Consider the following 21,474-nt stretch of genomic DNA (forward strand, 5'->3'; position numbering starts at 1 on the left):
AAAGGTAGATCTGGAGCCCCTGTAGATTTCTTAGTGATTTACAGTTCATCTGCTTGCTGGCTTGCCTCATACTATTTTATCCTGCCCCTCTTCTCCCCCCCCGCACAACAACCCTGCAAGGTAGATTAGACTGAAGGTCAGTGACTAGCCCAGAGGCACACAATGAGTCCCATGGCACTAGAACCATCCTGAGTCTCAGTCTGGCACTTGAACCACTACACTGCATTGGGTTTGCAATGATTTCTTACTACCAATTCCCAGAGGGGTAGCTGTGTCAGTCTCTTGCAGCAAAAGCAGCAGTCTTGTAACACCTTAAAGTCTAAGTGATTTATTACTACTAACTGTTTAACAATATCAGTAATTTAAAAAGTCTCCCTCAACAATTAAGCTGTAAAAGCAAAGAAGGTTGAGTGACTTTTGTGCAAAAGGACTGCTAGCTCAGTTGAAGTACTGAAAACTTGGCTCAGTATGTGCTCACATATACACTCTGCCTGAATTTTAAGTGTGCTCACGTTCCCAGTAAGCCATTCTTCTGCACCTGGCTCCTGTTGATGAATCCCATAGTTCCAGTAAAAAGCAGGGTAGATTACACAGATGTGAAGTAGGTCTCTGCACACAGCCTGGGCCAAGATTGCTAAACCCTGTGAAACTGAGAGGGGAGCCTCTTCTTGTAAATCAGGGGGCTCATTCCATTAAAGAGAAATTCTGAGGGGCCACAGTCCAGTTCTGGATGTAACCAAAGGCAAGATACCCCAAATAACTGCGTATATTAATGTAAAGCTCAGCCTTTCAGAACTGAGGAGAAAGTTGGGAAATCCACCAAGTGTTTGAGAAAATGAGGCAGGAGTGTGGGGCAGACCATCTGAAAAGCCCCGGTGGCCTCAGTTTAGTCCACCAATTTGAGGTTCACACCTTTGATGTGGAGTTTCCTCAGCTAAAAAAAATAATTAAAAAATATGTTATGAATCAATCCTTTTCTACCTCCCAGTTCCCAGCTTCCAAATGAACTTCAGGGCCTCATGATTACAAGGCTGTTTACTAATGCAATGCTTCAAGTGAATTATTTGGGCAAACCCAACATTTTTAAGGGCTGATGCTAGATGGTTTCATTTTTCACATTCCAGGGCAACCATATAAAATGTCTAGAAACAGGATGAGCTGCCTGCCATCTAAGAAGTTTGGCCAGCTTCCAAGTGCTTTAAAATGATATGTTAATTACACACAAATAGAAACATTAGGTTTGGCTTCTCAGCCCATTAGTATCATTCCAAGGTGGCTACTGGTAAAGAACAGATTGCTTGCTGCTGAAGCTGAAATGCAAACACAATTTATGGTAATTCCCCCTTCAGTGTTGTCTTTTCTTCAGGGTATTTCTAGCTGGAGCAATGCAAGTACGCACCACATGCACTTGAGGAAGCAATCCTAGCGCTCTGCATGTGTGTACCCCCCCCCCACTCACTTAATGCTTTAGTGCTGCCCCACTTCCCAGTAATGTACATTCAGAGTTCCATGCAGATTCTAGAGAGTCTAACCTTGGGGGAATAAAAGGCATTGCAGTCCAACACACCAGTTGGTCTTCTGGGTCAGGAAGAGCTTCCTTGAGCTGGTTTCCATGAAGAAACCTGTAAAAATAGAAATGGAACTCCTTGAAAAGGCATTTTCACTGTTAATTTGAACGTATTTATTAAATATAAATTTAGAGAAAGGGTATTGTGCTGTCTTAGATACGTGCTTTTAATTCCTCTCCTGTTTTTGTTTAATATGCCCTGTTTTTACCATTAATAATCCCCCTGCCGAACAATAACATGACTTGAAAGGAAGGAATAGTTATAGTTGCATCCAAGCTTCTTCCCTACCCCTTAAGGTGGCTCAGAATACCATTAAACAAATTTAGAAAGTTAAGTATATAGAAATGCAGTGCATGAAGCTCTCTAGCACCTGTTGGGTAGCATTTGTGAAGTCACAGGCTTGGATGATTGACAGACCTGATGGTTGTGCAAAATGAAGCATAAAAATATGGGAGCAGCATGGTATCTCAGAAAGAGAGCAGAATTTCCACTGGCAAGGTGCAGGAAGCGGAGGGCTACAGTTCAAAATAGCCAGTCTATGCAAATATACAGAAATTGACTGTGAGGTGGGGTGGAGGGAAGAACTCAGGTTGTCCTGACACAGCTCTTCTCCTTTATTAGCACAGACAGTGTTTCTTCTGACTTTCTCCTGCATAATGAGGAACTGAGCCTTGGGGGCCACCTCGGAGACAGGAGCCATTGTTCTGTTCCTGTGGAGACCAGCCCTGAGGGCTGAAGCAGACAGAATGCAGGAGACTCTCCAGGGGGAAAAAAAAGCTTTTAAAAATCACTTTGAAGCAGCTGCTGGGCGGGGTGTGTGTGTGGCTGATGTTTGATTGGAACAGCAGCTGGGGGGGGGGGGTTGTTTAACCCTCTCCCACAATTTCCACACTCTAAATTGCTGCTACTTATCTTGCAGATCTAGCAGCAGCTCTGGGGCAGGGAGAGTGTCTTAATGGGATCAGGAGAACAGAATGGGAAAGCAGCTACATGGGGCCACTCCTGGTCTGATCAAAACATGTCTTGTGAGTGTTTGTTAGTGGTTTGGAACTAAACACAGGAGAGAGAGGAGCTGAGAGATGTGAGTCTCAGAGTCTTTTTGGAATCTGAGAGAAGCAAAAAACTCATGAAGTACCAAGGGTTGCTTTGATACATTGCATGGCCATTAAGTGTAAGGGAGAGGAGCATATGGCATTCTCAGCTGTCATGATGGGACTATGGTGCTTCCTGAGTCACTGAGACAGAAACTAGGCACAGTCAAGGTGGTAACGGTATCCACCACCTAGCGACTAGCTGCCCCTTCTTAAAGAAGGTGCCACTCCTCCCCTGAGAGCTGAAGCTCTGGTGCTTCAGTCTGTTACCACAAGTGTCAGGGAGGGGTCCCCTGCCCCCCCCCGAGTGCTTATAATGGATGGAACAGCCAACCAGAGCGATTCTAGAACTTCCCTCTAAGAATACTTGATGTGGTAGAACAACAGAGATGTGTTCACACACAAAGATGTGTCTTTGGAAATCCAGTGCAGATGCTAATGAAAAAACAGGGTGTCCTATGTTGGAATTCCACTTCTTCAAAAGCTTTGTTTTTGCATTAAATGAAGAACAAAAACGTTTCTAGCCTTTATGAACAGCAAGTATGCGCTTAAATGTAAGCTACCTTTTCCTTGGGAATGCTCAAGTATGTGGTTGACTGAAAAACTTCTTGCTTTGCTGGGCACTTATACCCCACCTTTCTTTCCCAAAATCTCTCCCCCTTCTTTCCACTCTATCCTCTCATCAACTTTGTGAATTAGGAAACCCTGGGAAATAGGAAGTAGTGCTAGGTCACCTGTCATGATTTATGCTGAATGGAATGTGAGCTGGGATCTTCCTGGTCCTGATCTGACATTTTCTAACCCGCACATCATGCTGGGTTCATGGAGATGTCTTTGCCCCTTCTTGTGACTAAGAGAAACAGAAGAAATATTGCAAAAATGGAAAACTCAAATGATATATGCTGTAGAATTTGGAGCTGTTTGTCCCAGCTTATCTGGTCAAGGTCAGCTGAAGATCCCTGCTTGACTGAGTGATGTCCCAGCAAACATCTGCAGATGACATTTGTATCAGACCTGCTGGTGTGCTGGGTGTTAGTACCCATTTGCTTCCAATGATACGGTCCCAGCAGCCTCTGCGTTTGCCCTCTTCCCTGCTCCAGATCCAGCAAGGCAAGGCATCCAGCAAGAGCAGAGCAGTTAGAGCTTTGAATGGAGCCAGCACATCTGGGTTCCCTAGACTTTCATTTGGACTCGCCTTGGTGAGTTGTGCTTGCTGCTGCTCGTGATATCTACAGCACATGTTCCTCAGCTGTTTCTGACAGCTGTCCAGGAGATGCAAAGGCAAGGAGCAGGAGTGATGAAGGGGGAAGGGGAGGAGAAGATGACCAGAGAATGGAAAAGAAGGCAGGCCTTCTGCACTTCCCTCCAGTTCTGATTCGGCTCCAGATGCTGCAAGCTCAATGGATGTAGCCTTTCCTTTTAGAATTTAGGGCAATCTTCCCTCATCTGGTGCCTTCCTGCCCTGCTGGAATACATTGGCAGCTGCATGGCCATGCTTGCCAGGCTGGCTTGGGATAACAGGAGTTCAGGAAGGCACCAGATTGGGGAAAGCTGTTGGAGTTATATAAATAAATTTTCCTGGGTCCTGGTCAAGGGTGCAAGCAGTTCTGTAAGAGTATATTTATCAGAGTGGCAGGAAGATATTTCCAGTTACCCTTGAACATGAAACAAAAGACAAGATGCCACTACTTTCAATGTTGGAATTGGAAAAGGAGATAGACTGATCAAGAGTGACCTATACTGGTAAGTCTTTTAAAGCCAATAATAACCCCTAGAATCCTGATGGTGCTGCAGCTCATGTTAAATTTACAAAGCATGAATGCATACCCAGGTCAGTAAACAATGGAAAGGGCAATTGCTCCAGGTTAAGTGGCCAGGAAGATGCATCTTGACTTAAGAAAAGGATCAGAGCAATTTCTGTTTAGTTTAGAGTTCTCTGTAAGAATTTCAGCAGAAGACAGACATTAGGTAGTGGTTTAGGGTGGTCAGTAGGTGGCCCTCTAGATGTTTCCCCTACAGCTCCCATGATTCCTCACCTTGGCTATGCTGGCTTGGCCTGATGGGAACTGTAGGTCAGGACATCTGGAGGGCCGCCAGAGGGCCACGGGACATCTGCTCACCAATGTAATAGTCCATCAGAAACTGGCCAGTAGTCGAGAAATAGGTCAGGGTGTATCTGCTCCCTACTCCACCTCAAAATGGCCTGGGCTTTGCAGCTCCTTCTTTCCCTCCTGCCTGAGGCCTCCTCCTCCCGTCTCTTTTGCTCACCCCCTCTCATGTAGGGCAAAATGTTTTGGTTTCCTGACAGAGCAAACAAAAAAATTTATCATTAACAAAGCCCAGGGCCAGAGAGGAGCACCCTTTGTCCTCAAAGGGCCAGCATGAGCGAGGGGCAGTGGCAACTGCTACTTGTGAATATCTGAATGTTACATCCTGACTGTGTGAAGAAGGAGCTGGAGCACAGTTGCGATGTTCTGTCAGCATGTTCTGGTTTGGAGCAAGGGCAGTGCTGGGGTGTACAGGCAGATCCTGTGTGCGAGCAACCTGATTCTGGGGAGGGTTTTTCTCTCCATGGCATAGAAAAGCCGTGCCCAGTCCTCCCATCTGCACAGCCAATGGCCGGGGATGATGGGAGTTGTAGGCTAACGCATCTGGAGCGTGCACCAGATTGGAGAAGAATGGAGAAGAGCCTTGCATATTACAGTACAGCCATTTGGTGTTTGTGGAATTGGAGGTATGGTGCATTTCTCTCCCCGAGCCCCTGAATGTTGGTTGAAAGGCAAAGTTCACAGTACTGGGTCAGTCAGATTATTGGTTTGACCCAGTAAAGAACATCTCCTTTATAAATTTTAGGATACAAAGTAAGAGCTAGAAACTTGAAGTGGGGGGAAATGGTCTTCCATCCCCCCCCCCCACTCCCTAGTGCTGGGCGTAAGAGTGTAGAGTCTTCAACACTTAAGTCAGATACAGACTCTCCCTTCTCTCCCTCTCCCCATTTGTGTAACATAATTTTATACACAAATAGGGGCCTGTTCACCTGCCTGCAAAAGATCCTTCTGTGCACAGTAAGTATGACAAGTGGCTTTACAAAATGTTTGAATCTCAGCATTCGTTATTTAAAAGGGAGAGCAAGTTTCTAGCATGCATGGTGGTGCAGAAGAACAGGAAACAAAAATATTATTATTTAGCACTTACATAACTAAAGAGAATATGGCTTGCCTAAGGCCACCTAGTGAGGCTGGCTCTCCTGTTGCTGCAGAATTAGGTGGGGAGGATGAAATAATGCTTAGGTGATTGAATGGATCATACCACTTCAGAATACAAGTGGAGCGTACCACTTTGGATTGCTTCCTGTGTTAAAAAAATCAGTAATTACTGACTCTCATAAGTTGGTCTGGGAGCCTTTTTGGACAAAGAGTAGGGTTAAATTAGTTATCAATAAATCAATAATACTACTTTTGGGTTCTCCAAATTTTGCAGTGCAGTTCTTGACTCAAAATGCTCCTCAGGAACTCATGTGCTAGAGAAAATGTGTTCAGAAATGCCTATTTTGTGAGAATATCTTTATGTGGATTTAAAAAAATGTAAATGAATGAGAAACAGGTCAGGGTATACTTAAGAATGAAGACATTCTTACTGGAAAGAGACTGATCCTTCTGTCCTTAATTGCAATGGGTCATTCCTGGAACTTGCTCAAAAGACACTCCCTTGTGAGCTGTGTTCCTGGATGGACCTAGTTTTCAGAATTGCTTTCCATCAAGTTTACATGGATTATTTGTTATGGAAATAAATGTCTATCTGTGGGTGTCCAAGAGAATCCTTCTAAAATTCATATCAAGGCAAAAGGATATTTTGGAACTGACCCATGGAGCTCCAGAGGCAAACATCAGTATGGAGGGCAGTTTTCCCCACTGCTCTATCCCTGCTCCTGGCACTCCTTAATGTGTTATAAATCTAGCAGCGGATAATGGGGAAAGAAAGCATTTGCATTCTGCAGAGCTGTCCTGGGGTAGGGGAGAATATTTTAGAATTAATTCCATAAAACCCTTTTAAAAAGGCAAACAGACCCTATTAGAGTCACTGATTCTAGTTGAATGTTTCATAATTTCTGATGCAGAATTTTCAGCCCTGCTTTAGAGTGCTCCTTTCCCAGCACTCAGATGGCAAATACAAAAGAGAAAAGCTCACCAGCAGTGCAAATATTTTACCCCCTTTCCGCACTCCCCTTGTGCCTCAGCTTGACTGAAACGGAGCATTAGAAACTACTGTAATATCGTGCATCCTTCTAAAGTGCTGCATAATTTCCTCTGAAGACCGTATTTCAAAACGTGTTGGGAATCCTTGATATTTACATCGAGCTGGCGCTGCCTCATGCATTGGTCTGTCCTTATACTAACAGGTAGAGCAGCTTTTCCACCAACCTGTAGCTGACCCGGGGGTGCGGGGGGGGGGATGCTGGGAATACTAGATCAACACATCTGAAGGGCTCCAGGTTGGGAAAGACTGAGCCAACGTGAGGTATAGTGTTGGGACCCAGCATAGGGCTGTTGCCAGGCTTGGACTCCCTGGTCCCCAGCCCTAACACTGGCCCCGAAGCTGTTTTCCAGCTCCCTGAATGTCTACTCCTGCTCCTGGAATTTTTTTTCTCGGCTTAATTGCCAGACAGATGCCATTTTCAAGGCTGGGGAAGGAAGGTTAACTCCATGGGTCTTAGTGCTGAGCAGGCAAATGCAGGGGGCACTGTAAGTAATTTCCCTGATTTTAAGGAGGGCCGGTATAGAGCCTGAACACAGTTCGCTTTCCAGTAAAATAAAAATGCGCTTTTAAAATAAGCGCTCAGCTTTTGGTAGTTACAGAAAAAATCATAAATGTGATAGTTGTCAGTTTCTACTATAATCTGTACAACAATATGTGGTCTTTTAAAAAATACTGTTGAGATTATTGCAAGCTGTCCAGAGACGTGTAGTGATTGGACGGGTTAGAAATAAATAAATAAATTTCCAGCTCTTATTTTCAAAAAGGTTTCTAGCCCTCATGAGTTGCAGAGGACTGCTTCAAAATGATGACAAAAATAAGAGCAAAATAGAAACAAGAAATCCAGATAAATGAATTTGAAGTTTAACTTTGAGGCCCTGGAAAGATAAATTATGGGGGCTTTTAGATGACATGACAGCCCGTGGTAAGGCTGTGGCACAGGTGGGGCAGGTATGGAGGCCACTTTGAGTATGCAGCATTTTACTGTGGAACTTTCATTCATGTCGCCCATCCGGTATCCACTCACAGAAGGGTCCACAGAAGAACACAGAACTCTTCCTGGGTCCCTTGCATTTCAGATCCCACTGGACTTTGTGGTCCTAAGGAGAAAAGCATATGGCAGCCTATGACCCTGATAACCCTCCTTTACACTCCTTCATTTTTACTGTCATCTGTAATTGCAAAACCAGTCTTTGCGTTTGGGGCCTTTCCTGGCAGGCAGGGCAAGGCAGAGATGATACACATCACTTTTACTTCTCTATCTCCCTGTTCAAGTTGCATTTCTGGTCTCTTGCCATGCCCAAGGATGTTGTTGGGCCATTCCCAAAGACAACAGGTCTGTACATGAGATGAGTTCAACCTGCCATTTTATTTTTATCCCCAGTCTGAATTTATTGCCCTTTTTAAACTGGTTCTCTGCCTGCATCATTGTATCCTCTTGACTGCTGTAGTTACCAGAAAGAAAACCTCAGGAATTAGGTGGGGCGTCTGCAACAAAATGTTGTAGTGTAGAGCACTGTGCTGCACCATTCCAGCCAGGCCAGGCCTTTCCCTTTCCCAGCAGGTTTTCCCTTTGCTCTCATTGGTATTTTAGGCATTCTTCCTTCTGTTTTTTCCCCTTTTTCCTGTTCTTTCGCAAACATGCTGATATTTTTCTCTTGTATGTTGATGATGCTGTTTTGGTTTTATCAGTCACGGCACTTACAGCTTAAAGCCGCCTCCCCCAACCTGGTACCTGGCAGCCATGTTGCATCCTCTGCCAGCGTGGGCACCAGGCTGAGGAAGGCTGCTTCAGAAAGAGTGAATGAGAGGCCTTTAACAGGGGGACAGTCTATCCCCACGAGCCCTTCTGTACGCCGCAGAGGATTCTAGGATGCGTGTTGTTAATGCAAGGTGCTGGTTAGGCCTCTCTGGGCTTCACCCTTACCTTGGGTAAACTGGGGATGCACCCTGGAGCACGGGTGGAAAAGATGTCCAACTCCTGGTTTTAACAGTAGCAGCAACAAAACGACCTCCCTGCCTCCAATTATATTTTTGAAATGAAGGAAGCGATTTTTGTGTATGGAGGACCTGTGAGCTCCGTTCAGTTGTGGTTCTTAAAACACATTCCTGGGATCAGAATTATTTATTTCTAAGTGTGTGTCTCTTGCACCAGGCTCTGCTTGGTCAATCTTGGGGTTCCAGGAAAATCAACAGAAGCCTGAATGACTTCCCTGTCCTAAGATGCATCCAGCCATCCCCTACAACCCTATATTTTAGGAGATGCTTGGTCATGCTGTCTGCCTGCCATTTCCAGTCATCACATTTATGAACCCCCGATGAGCTTTTGAGGTATGCCAGGGTTCCCCGCAGCGCTGCTTGGAAACGAATGCTCTGGGGTAATAAACTGTGGACAGATGGCAAAATTCCTTCTGCGTGAATGCTGCAAAAATGGCATGCATGCCAAGCCCTGCTGCGAAGGCTGGGAAAACTGGTATCTTGGGTGGGCTTCTTGTGAAATTCTCCAGTTTCCTTCCCCTGGAGACCTTCTGGTTTCCTGCCTCATCTTTGTTGTTTATCCTATTTGGGTGTTCTGTCTGCAGTGAAATTGAATAGGCCACAGTGGCTACAGCCAAATGCATGTCAGATTTGAACTTCCCCCTTCTAGCTTTCTCCCCACCTCGTCCCCCTCACTTAGCAGATTTCTGCTGTGTGCGCGCGCGCGTGTGTGTGTGTGTACGCACCGACCCAGTTCATGAATATACCACCTTACCTTAGCGTGATGGTACGGTGATTGATACGCATTTGTGGTCCTATATTGCCGCCTGCTGGTGACTGTTCAGCATCGTGGCACATGGATACATCTCCCTTCTACCCCACCATGCTTTTAACAGACAACTGGTTTTGCACCAACCAAAGGAGGTGTACCTACAGTTTGCATTTGACCTGTGGAATGCACTATAATCATAAAGCAATCAACAAATAGATATGCTTATGGCAGAAAGAAGGTAGTGCTTCATTTTCAAGGTGTTATGATCCCGGGGCTACTTGTGTGCAGAGTATAATCCAGAATTTAGATAAGGATGATTTCTGGATATCAGAGCTTTCATATTTTTAAGGCTCTAGTCCACCTGGTTGCAGAGAAGTGTTTTTAAAAGTGTGAGCTGAAGCTCTTGAATCCTCAGCCAAAAACAGGCCTTGAGTAAAGCTACTGGTTGTCAGAGCATCATTGGATGCACTAGCCTGCACTTCTGCCCATACAGCATGATTCCAAGTTGCTCCCAACCTGGAGTTTCTACAACCCAAATTGTAGGGTCCATGCTTGTGATATGAAGCAAACAGAAAAGGGTTTCCTGAGAACAGCTCAGGCCAGAGACAGGGCATGTACTAGATCAAATCGGAACATAGGAAGTTGCCTAGTCCATCTGGCTCTGTACGGTCAACACAGACTGCAAGCAAAAGCTTTCTGGGGTTGCAGGTGGGGGTTTATTGTAGCCCTGTCTGGAAATGCTGCAGGCTGAACCTGAGACCTTCTGCGTGTGGTGAGGCACATGCTCTTATCACTGAGCCATGGCCTTTCCTCTGTGGAGCTCTGTTGGCCCCTTTTGTCACCTGATCCCTGATGGTTGTGCTGCCATCTCCTGGCTAATCGCAGTGATGGAGGGTGCTGGAACCCAGCAGAGAACAGACCAGCAGCGCCCCTTACCAGCAACCTGGTACAACAGGCATCCAGTTGGAATGAGAGTTTTGAGTCTAGGGGTGTCTGTTACAAGCCCATGCTTTGACGTTACTGGTGACTTTCAAAAATACATTTTGGGTACATTTTGATGATTCAGAGTAACGATTTGATCTTGTCAATTGCAAGGTTGCCCAGATTCTATTTTGTGCTTTTGATGTATTAATGTGATTTTTAAAACTTTAAACTTTTAGTTTGCTTATGAGGTGCTTTTTAATACCTACTTGATGTATTTATACCTTGCCTTTTCTATGAAACCTAATTCTCTAAGGTGTCAAATGTATAATAATAAAACCATATATTATGACAAATAAGGAATTAAGAAAGAAGAAAGCTTATCAAGCAGCTAACAACAATAAAAGCATAAACCAAGTACCTGTTAGGTGCTACCAAAAGCTTGGACAAAGAATTCGGTTTATACTTGGCATCTGTCAAACATAGCAAGGGAGGGTATTCCAGAGTTTGAAGTTTCACTCAGAAAAAGACTGTTCTCAGCAGCCTCCCAGCTCCCCTCTGAAGTGGAGGACACCTGTAGCAAGGCTTCAGTGATAGAAATTAAGATGAAAGATGATTTGGCTTTAAACTAGAAATTACTTTATCTGCTGTTAAGAGCTGCTGAAACCTTTGTCAATGCCCTCTTATAAGGGATGCACAAGTCAGCATGGGCTGAGAAGCAAAGCTGGCTGGGCTGCTTAGAACCAATTTCCTTGATATCCAGTATGAATCTCACACTTGAAGCCATCTGTGCTGATAATCCCTACTTCTACTTCTCCCCCAATTCCCTTTTTAGAAGCCTCTCTTGAATTGCATCCAAGAATAAACATCCTCTTTAGTTCTGCAGATCTTAGTCACCCTGGTGATTTATATTCTCTGTGCCACACTGTACCTGGTCTTCTCAGGTATAACTAGCAGCCTGATCTTGGTTACCATCTCCTAGAGTGGAGGCCTGTAACACAGGGCCCATAGACAGCAGTGTGGCTGTAGATTCGTCTTGGGCCTGTCAGGCTTCTTGCGCCTTTTGATTTTTGTTCTCTTTCTTAGACAAAAAAGTGGGAAGAAATCCACTACTGAGCCTGGCATACTGCAAAGCAAACAGCTGCCCTTTGTTTGGGTTCAAAACAGTGTTTCTGAGCTCAGAAGGGCCCACCTGTGCCTTTTACTGAGGTTCCTGGACAACTTTTTAAAAAGTATCTCCAGTTGGCCTTCTGGCAAATTAATATTTTGTGACAGTCACAATATGGCAGCCATTTTGTGAGAGCACTCATGACATGCTCTCATAATTCCAAATGTGCCCACTGACCTAAAACGTGTGGACACCCTATCCTAGGATCAGTATTTTAAATCTCTGCTTAAAATAATCATGAGCAATTGAGATTGGAACTATTGGCTATACCCAATACAGCAACAGCAGGTTATGTTCTTCAGTCCAGCTTTGCTGAGATCAGATGCAAGAGGTGAAATCAAGGAGATTAAAGCCAGAAATGCAAAAGGCAGAGAAGATAATGCTTGGTTGACTAGGCAGCAGAAGAAAGCTGGCCTCTTAGGGCTGGCCGATCCAGAGGCAACTACTAGTACTGTGATACGGCTTCCTGCCAATCACTGGCCGTGATCTTACACTCCCTGCTTCTCTTGTGTACTTGAAGAAAGTTCTGCCGCTTACATGCATAGTAATGATCGTACACACCAACATAATGGGCTCAGAGGGGAGAATGGGCTCAGAGGGACATATTCAGAGGAATGCCAGCAATGATCTTGAACTTGAAACCCAGGGCAACAGCCATTTTGATTCGGCCATCGTTGCCTGGCTTGCAGAGTATTAATCGGAGTGGCCTGCAATCCACACTTCAGTCTTCAAAGCATCATTATGTGAAGTTGCCTGTGGCAAACACCAAGCCCATGTTCTGCAGGGCATATTGGCTAGCTGGAGGGGTGGAATTCCCAGTTCAATTCCCAACAGCTCTTAAAGTGAGCTGTTTAAAGTGAGCCTGCCCGAAACAGTGGAGAGAGGGTGCCAGTAGACAACACTGGGTCCAATGGTCCATTGGTCTGCCTTGTTATGAGGCAGGTCCTTCTAGGACAGATGCCTATTTCTTGACTATGCAATTGCCAATATGATTTTAAACATACCTGGCCAGTGGGTTGGGTCTTGATGGTCAAGGGGCAGGGCTTGGTAGTATTTTGGTATGTTAGGAGGGTGGAGTCTGGCAGATCATGGAGAGGGGTTAGCAGAAGGGGAAACACGCCCCAGCGCAAAGCACTTGCTCTAGTCAACAAAAATGATGATACTAGTAGAGGCACAGCTGACACATGGGCAAGTCAAATACCCAACGGTTTGGTAGCTCTGCTGGACTCTTATCCACTATTAGTTATCGGACAAGGAATAGAAGGACTTGCATAACAGGGTGGGCTGAAATGAAATCTCCACATGTTTTAGATGTCTAACTCCAGTATTCCTGCCCTTTCACTATGCTTGAAAAGACTTCTGCGATCCCACAGGTATTCTGCCCACCCCTGCTGTATAGGGACGGGTCTGGAGAGGCCATATTTGCCTACAGGCTCATGGGTTGATCTGTCTGTGCTCCAGGAGGGTCAGGGAGGTGTTTGCCACCCCCACTGGCAACCAGGTGTGGCTTCTCAGGGCCTTCAGTTAACTTGCCTGACAAGCACAGGCTCAAGAGCAGACCAAATTTCATCCCCTGTTTTGGCCCTTCATGAGTGCAGCAAGGTCTTAATGAAGGTTTTGTGGCTGTTCTTTAATTTTCAGTCTTGGTGTCCAAATCCTCCCCAAAGAAGCCTCGTGGCCGGAACATCTTCAAGGCTCTTTTCTGTTGCCTCCGCACACAGAATGTCAGGCAGACAACCTTTGGTGGAGAGCATGGTCCACACAAGGAAGAGACCAGCACCATTGCCAAGGTAAATGAGTGAATGCTGATGCAATTGATCATTGAAAATACAGTGAGAATTTGACAGACAGATCTAGTGGAGTCAGGGTGCTTTTTTGGCAGACCATGTCTTTATTCTGGCAACCCCTTATTTAGGGTGTTCCCTACAGTATGTAAACTCCGTCCTAGACCTCCAGCTACCAAAATGCTGAAATTATCTTTATCTGTGTGAGTCTCCCTGTGTGTACAAATTGTTCTCTCTTGCTTGTGACCATCCTCCTATCTGCCACAAACTCCTTAACATCAAACCAAGTAGCCTCTCTAACCGCTAGAGTGTTCATGATGACACACTGCATCTAACTAGCTCCCTCTCAAATCTATTACAATTGCCTTAAGAGGACGATGCAACTTTGGAATGGAAGCCACTGCTCTTAGGGCTATTTCTCACGCTATGTGTTTCCGTGGGAAGTGCTGCCTTGTAGGAAATAGCACAAACCCTCTATTCCATATGTGTGTATTTCATTCTTTGCATGCAGCCTAAGAAATCACAGTATAATGTGAGCATAAACACTGAAATGCAAGCATGTAAAATCTAAAAGTGAGCATCTGTCTATTTTCTGAACCAGAGGTAGACAACTTCTGTGGGTCTGGAACCACACCTTTATAATTCAGCATTACAACAGTAACAAAACCCACCTACCCCACACAATTTTGCTTGAAAACAAAGCAAGGACTCCCTATTTACCTTGCTCAAAAGCAGGATTGCCACTTTTTTTTCTTTTTTCTTTTTTACTGCCACTGCACCAAATTTCAGCTGTAAATTTATGGGTGGGGTAGCAGGGAAAACCTCCCCTGTACAAGTCAGTTGTGTATGTAGAAAACGCATCTCTAATACACATTGTTGGCTTTATGGTGTTATCCCTAATTTAAACATGTGCATGTAACCTTATTACTTCCTATCCATGGATATGGCCTTTCTTTACTTTTTCAAATGGATGTTAAGGTACATAATAAAGGAAGATGCCTCTGTTCATGTAAAAAGTGTAGCTTTCCTCACCACTGAATCCCCACCACCTATCTCCACACACTTAAAGAACAGGGGAGATGGCCTGACTCCTAAGCAGAGCTGAACCAGGGAACCTGTATTTGCAATGTAAACACTCTTCCTACCCACTTCAGCAGCATTCTAGGATGCAGCCCAAGCTTTTGCACTCCCCTGAACCTTACCAAACATCTGTGCCTGGCCGTATTTGTTTCTGTGCTGAAGACTTCATGGTCTGGAAATGCCAAATGTGTGAAGCAGCCTGTAAAATTCTTTTCCTTTAAAAATTGGTAGGTAAATCCGGAGGCATGGAGAGCTCCCCAGTGCTAGTATTGTAGTCTCACCTTTTTCACGATACCTACATCTTTGCTTTCCTCTTTTCCCCCCTTTTAGTCTGATCTGTTGCAGTGTCTTCAATACCAGTTTTACCAGGTATGTTTTAATTAAAAACTGAGGGAGTTGTATTTCCTCTTTAGACGGGACTGTGTTTACCTTGTGCATAGGATTGCATGCACAATTTTCAGCTGAGATGATCTCAAATTCAGATTCTGCCATCAAAATAAATGCAAGCAACTTTGCTCATTATTTAGTTACTTTGCACGCTCCCTTTTCTGCTCACCATGGGAAACAGACAAGAAGTTATGCGGAGAAAGCCTCACATCCTGATCTCTGGGATCTCTGCCTTTTGCATCCTGCCCTCAAATGTGGCTGCTGATAGTTTAGCATGGTTTGCCCCCATTGGCCCCAATTTAACTGAAGCTGGCTATTACTAATGCCTATTGACACAAATGGAACAATTTAAGTCCCACTGTTTTTAATATTCCAGAATTTTCTGTGAGACTTAACCACAACTAACAGGGAGGGAGGGGAAAGGAAGGAAGGAAGATAAAGACAGAAAGAGGAGATTCTTAGGATGCTAAATTGTGCACTAAATAATCAGTTCCTTGCTTGCATGGCATAATATTGGGTGCACAACGTATTCACAGTCCTGACTTGTGTGTGTCCATTTGTCCATATGTGTACATAGATTTATTTATGAGCAAGTTGGGAAAATAATATTCACTTGGTGAGCAAATCTCTCTTCCTGCCCTGCTGAAATGTTTTTCCCCTTTGCTGTTGAAAGAGCAAGTGAGCTAGAGAGAGTGAGAGAGAGCAGCCATGGGTCTAATTCCTACAAACAGCAGATAAATTGGTTAAAATGTTCCTATGGTATTTCACCTCCTGTTGCAGGTGAGGGAGTGTTGTTTCCCCATTAGAGGGGAAAGGAACCTCTGCACATGTAATATCACCCTAACACGGTGGTTATGTTGCAACTTGTCGTGTCTGTTTCTCTGACTCATGAGTTCCCTCCTGCAGTCAGAAATGGCAGTCAAGGAACAACTTTATCAGCTCAACTGATATAGTGCATGAACTAGGCCACAAATGCAACTTAAGGCACAATGGAGCAAGCCCGGCTGTGGTGACATTTTCATAAGCAGTGTGGGAGTTCAGACTGTTGCTCCTTCCTCACTGTAATGTCACTCTCATGCTTGCTGCTCACCAAATGTCAGGCTCACAGATGTCTCCAGACGGGAAGCTATTCACACACGAAGCAATCTATTGTGGCACCAGTAACTTCCAAGGAAAAAAAGGATTGTCGAAGGGAGGACAGTTTTGCCTTGTCTGCATGGCAAGCTGGAGAACAGAATCCATGGCCACTTGTAGGTAGCTACCACCTGGAGAAATTCAAGTCACTTCTTTCCGTGTATATGTGTGTATGCAAAACCCTTCTACCCTGCAAGATAGTTCGTAGATATGGCACATGCATTTGTGAGGTCCTGAAATCCTCATGTATTGAGTTATTTTTAATCCACCCTGTTCAGCTAAGGTAGTCCTGGAATATTTGAGTAGGAGTAATTTATGGAAGAATGTGTCCTTGTAAAAAATTGAGGTGGTGAAGTCTCTTGAGGGCTTTACCACCACAGTGAATAGAAGAGTTGTTTTGATAAAGGTTTTGTTGAACCATGCAGTGTAATATGTAGGCAAAGTCGGGTCCATGCTCCCCATACCTCATTTTTCGTATTGTTATTTATTTCTTAGATCTGTAATTGGTGGAAAGATGATAGCAATAAGGCAATTACAATACAATATAATAAAACAGCAATTACAAAGTTTAAAAATCCCATATATACAGGGAGAGAAAACGTCGTTGAAATCAATAAAAACAAATGATTCAAACCTATTACAACATATCAGTTTATGAACCAAAGACATATCTAAATAAAAATGTATTTGTCTGCCAGTAAAGTTGATGAAATTTCAACTGAGCTGGGTCCAACCTGAAAGTAAAGCTTAGAGACGCAGTAGACAGTCTACTGAAGATGTCAGTTCAGTGCACCCATTCAAGGCAAGGTCAAGGTCAGTGATTAGAAGCAGTATTGGCAATAAAACAGAAACGGTCACCATCATATTTTACTGTAACTCTGCTGAGCATTCCAATGCAGAATATCACATGCAGAGCCTTTTGGCTTACTTTTAAAAGGTTACAGAATGAAAAGGGAGTCTAGGACATCCTGCCACAATATTTTGGGATGGCCATGTGCACAGGTGGCTTTTAGGGCACAGTCTGTGTTTAGCCACCACTTTTTCGACAGAAGAATGTTCTAGTGGGGGATGCTGGGAGCTATAGGATTTTTTTTCCAGTCTCAACATGCACAAGATCGCACTCATAACCCTTTAGTATCTTTATTGTTCACATTTTTGAAATTATTAAACTTGGAAGCAGCTATGTCAGATTAAGGTATTTCGGACCTTTGCTTTGTGATACAGACTTGAAGTACCATCCCTAAATAGTTGTAGCTCTGCAGTATAAACAAATGTAGTTAAAAACTAATATTTTACAATTACTATACATTAAAAGTAATTTGCAAAGCAGTTCCCAGCACATACATATGTGGCTTATTTGAGGCCTGGATTAGTAAGGGCAATTATTCCCATGAAAGTCCTACAGCTTTTATGGAACATTCAAAGGTCTAGGAACACTCTCAGAGGGCAGCACAGGGATCTCCACTGCACAGGACTGGAGTCTTAGGCCACATGGAAGTCTTTGAATATGGTTCCTACTCCTAGACATTTTGCCTGTGCCATCCTCTTCAGACTAAGATGGATACCTTGCTAAAGCTAAGTCCATTTCAGAAGGCTGAATATCCTCTTTTCCAGTGCTTGAAAGCTTATTAAATATAGTTCGAGTAACACAGTTACATGTAGCCCTTGTGGCTAAGTTTGGCTCTCTTTTTCTTCCAGATTCCTGGGACATGCCTTCTCCCTGAGGTGACTCAGCAAGACCAGGGGCGAATTTGTGTGGTGATCGATCTGGATGAGACCTTAGTGCACAGCTCCTTCAAGGTGACGCCTTAGGCTTGCTCCCTGCTTTCTGCGATGCCTGCTGGTGGAAGGGCAGTGCACATGCCCAAGGACGATAGTGTGGAGGGGATAGCAGGGCAACAGCAGCTTTGCTTCAAAGGGATGATGCGGTTCTATGGAACAAGCTTTCTGAGACATGAATTCCATTCCACATTTTCTGATGGGTCCTGTCTGTGGTTGGAAATAAAGCAAGTAATCCTGTGGTTCCTGTGAGGGCAACCCAAGAACCACAAGGTACTGCAGAGTTCCCACCCCAGGGCCTAGTCACTAAGGCACACATTGGAGGAGTACTAGCCCCCAAAAGCTGGAGGGTTCCAGACTGCCAACACCAGGTCATGTAGTGGTCATGACTGTCATTTAAAAGTGGGACAAACATAGAAGCAAAGACAGAAACAGAAGCAAAACTTCAGTGGATAAGGAAAATTATTTCTTGAGAGATTTAGGAGGCAGATTCTACAGTCATGTACAGAGATCAGATAGAGACATTGGTGGATGGGGGAATATTGTGTAGTGTTTGCTTCTGAAATTAACTTGTCCTTGTAAAAAATTTCTCAGCCAATCAGCAATGCCGACTTCATAGTGCCTGTCGAAATAGAAGGGACAACCCATCAGGTAAGCCAGTTGCTCCAGTTGAGGGAGGTTTTTTGTTTGCCTGTCACATTTATTTCTCCCTGCTGTATGTCTCAGAAGTGAGTAGCTAGTCCCATCTTGTGAGCCAGGAACTTTCCGCTCAGATTCTGCTCAAGAGAAGGAGAAGACCATTCCGACAAGGCTTCAGCCTGGTTCAAGTAATCCAGGATAGGCTGTTATCAGGCAGCACGGCCTATTCTTGATTACTTGTTTCAGGAGGCAGCCCCTGGCCACTAGATACCAGAAGGAACAACTTGGATGGACAGTGTAGCAGCAGGAGCTTCAGGAAAGAAGGTGAAAGATGGTGAAAGATGGTGGGGATCCCGGAGGAATGCGGAAATATTCTGAATTAGTGACACTTATTTTTGTACTCTGTTCAATGTATGTAGCAGCAGTTTGCACACAGCCACGTTTGCAGCCACTTTTATTAAAGTGCACCTAGAATAGTTGAACAATGTGAAAGCATAGTTATTTCCTTATCTGTCTGCAAGGGAAGGCATTAATTGGCTGTGCCATGTTTTGCCTGATTCAGATTAAAAGGATGGTGTCCTACTGAAACAAGAGTGGGGAGTGTGGGGTGGAGGACTCGGTTCTGCTTTATTAATAGTCTTAATGCTGAACTGTCTAAGCTGCAAATTCCTAGGAAACAGTGAGCTGGGACAGCTTTCTCCATGATGAGTACACTGTCCATGCAGCTAGTTCTCAAAGAGTGGAGAGCTATTGGGAATGGAAAATTGAAGGCTGAGTAAAAAAAAGTAAGGGTGCTTCCAGACAAGGCATTTATCACATCATTACTCTGCCTCATTCATAGAATTGTATGGGACATCTAGATCATGTCTTCAACTCATAGCCTTCCCAAGTTTTCTCGCCCACTTTTTTTCCCTTACTGCAGAAAATCCATTAAGGAGAAAAAAATGGAATAGTTGAGCATATCTTCTAACTGGTGGCACTAGGAGCCTGCATCTGGAAGCACCCTGAAAGTCAAATAGGATCCAGGCTCAGGAACTCCAGGGATTTCTCCCTTCCCTTTTGGGAGTCTCCTTCATAGACGACACACAGGAGGTTCCAAAAGAGTTGCTTAGTTAAGTAATAAGTGACCTGTGTGCTCCCCTCACCTTTGCCGCTAACTTCTAGGTGTATGTGCTGAAGAGGCCATTTGTAGATGAGTTCCTGAGGCGGATGGGGGAGCTGTTTGAGTGTGTGCTGTTCACTGCCAGCCTGGCCAAGGTAAGAGCAATACAGGAGGTCTAGCCTGGACTTGGATTTGGGGACTGGTCTGAAACATAGGCAAAAGGGGCAGGAGGGTATCATGCAGCTTTCAACTTGTGAGATGGACCGGTTATACTTTGAGACTTTTGTGGTAACTCTGGGCTAAGTTGTTGTGGTCTTGCCAGACCTTCAGGGCTGCATACAGCTTGTTCACTGAAAAAAATAATAATTATGTACCAAGAACCACTGCATAATCAATGCAAAATTGGATTTTTTGCATATATTTGCTTGTTTTGCAATTTGTTTTGCTTTTCTGTGCTGTAGAGAGGAGTCAGGAACCTCACAGAACACCAAAATCCCTAGTACCAACTGACCACTAGAAGTTCCACCCAGCCCCTCTCTTCTTGTATAAAACATCATGGATGATTTGTAAACTTTATCTCCAAATTCATAACAACTTGAAACACTCTCTGTCTACACACACACACACACACACACCCATGCCAATATCAAATTCTGCATTTGCACAATCTGTGCATGGATGGATAGAACTCACAGAGCCCTGCTAGCCTTCTGATCAACCATTTGGACATTTTGTTTATATACTAGTCTAATAGTGCACCCCATTTTCACTCTGCCTAGTATGCTGATCCAGTAACCGACCTGCTGGACAAGTGTGGAGTCTTCCGAACCCGACTTTTCCGGGAGTCATGTGTGTTCCACCAGGGCTGTTATGTCAAGGACCTCAGCCGGCTGGGACGTGACCTACACAAAACCTTGATCCTGGACAATTCTCCTGCCTCCTATATCTTCCATCCAGAGAATGCGGTGAGTGTCTCTTGGGACTGCCCATAAGTGCTTATGCTGGGTGGGATTGCATATTAAGAAGCAGTCGAGCAGGACTGTTGATGTTACCTAGCAGGCAATTATAAAAGGCTTTTTAAATCACAAGAGGAGTCTCAGCCTTTATCAGTTAAACACCCTTCGACCTAGATTTTGTAGAGGAAAGAAGTACAGTTACATCAGCAGCAGGTGGGAGGCAACTTCTTGAACAAGAAATTCCCCTCTTCTCACCATGGTCTTCTCAGGTAGCACTTGCTGCAACACTTACATGCATTCATCTCACAGCACGTGGCAGGCGGTTGTCTCAGAAGAAGACCCCCCGCACCTTGTGCCAGAGTAAAAGGGAAATGCCTCTTCTGAACTGGCACTAGCTCAGAGCACTGTGCAGCAGCATAGTAGTGCTGGTAGACATGTTCTCATTTTCATTTTTAAGGTGTTATTATTTTAAATTGTGGCATACTGCCTTGATGTCTTTTTAGCAAATAAAGTGGCATAGCAATAGCAGCGATGTAGAGGACCAGATTCTTCGTAGGCCTCACCTGGAGTACTGTATCCAGTTCTGGGCATCACAGTTTTAAGAAAAATGGAGCTGGAAAGGGTTCAGGGGAGGGCAACAGGGATGATCCAGAGAGTGGAAACAAAGCCCTGTGAGGAGAGATTGAAAGAACTGGGCATGTTTAGCCTCAGTTAGAGAAGACTGAGGGGAGATGTGATGCTGTTCTGCAAGTTCGTGAAAGGCTGTCACAAAGAGGAAGGACAGGATCTCTTCAGTCATCCGGAGTGCAGAACATGGAATAACAGGCTCAAATTGCAGAAAGCCAGACTCTGACCTACGAAG

General features: G+C 44.5%; 1 protein-coding gene across 2 annotated transcripts in view; it reads left to right on the forward strand.

The window, feature by feature from the left end:
• Nucleotides 1-21,474, forward strand: part of CTDSP2 (CTD small phosphatase 2) — a 61,498-nt gene that overhangs the window by 35,314 nt on the left and 4,710 nt on the right. The window contains exons 2-7 of one of the 2 annotated variants that reach the window (XM_044443096.1): nt 13,393-13,541; nt 14,946-14,984; nt 17,835-17,936; nt 18,510-18,566; nt 19,719-19,811; nt 20,436-20,621. In XM_044443096.1, the coding sequence (XP_044299031.1) occupies nt 13,393-13,541; nt 14,946-14,984; nt 17,835-17,936; nt 18,510-18,566; nt 19,719-19,811; nt 20,436-20,621 (626 nt within the window). The remainder of the gene's footprint in view (nt 1-13,392; nt 13,542-14,945; nt 14,985-17,834; nt 17,937-18,509; nt 18,567-19,718; nt 19,812-20,435; nt 20,622-21,474) is intronic. The other variant, XM_044443097.1, reaches the window with a different exon arrangement.

This window comes from Varanus komodoensis, unplaced genomic scaffold (genome assembly GCF_004798865.1).
Source record: "Varanus komodoensis strain SLA01 unplaced genomic scaffold, ASM479886v1 scaffold41, whole genome shotgun sequence".
Taxonomy (NCBI): domain Eukaryota; kingdom Metazoa; phylum Chordata; class Lepidosauria; order Squamata; family Varanidae; genus Varanus; species Varanus komodoensis.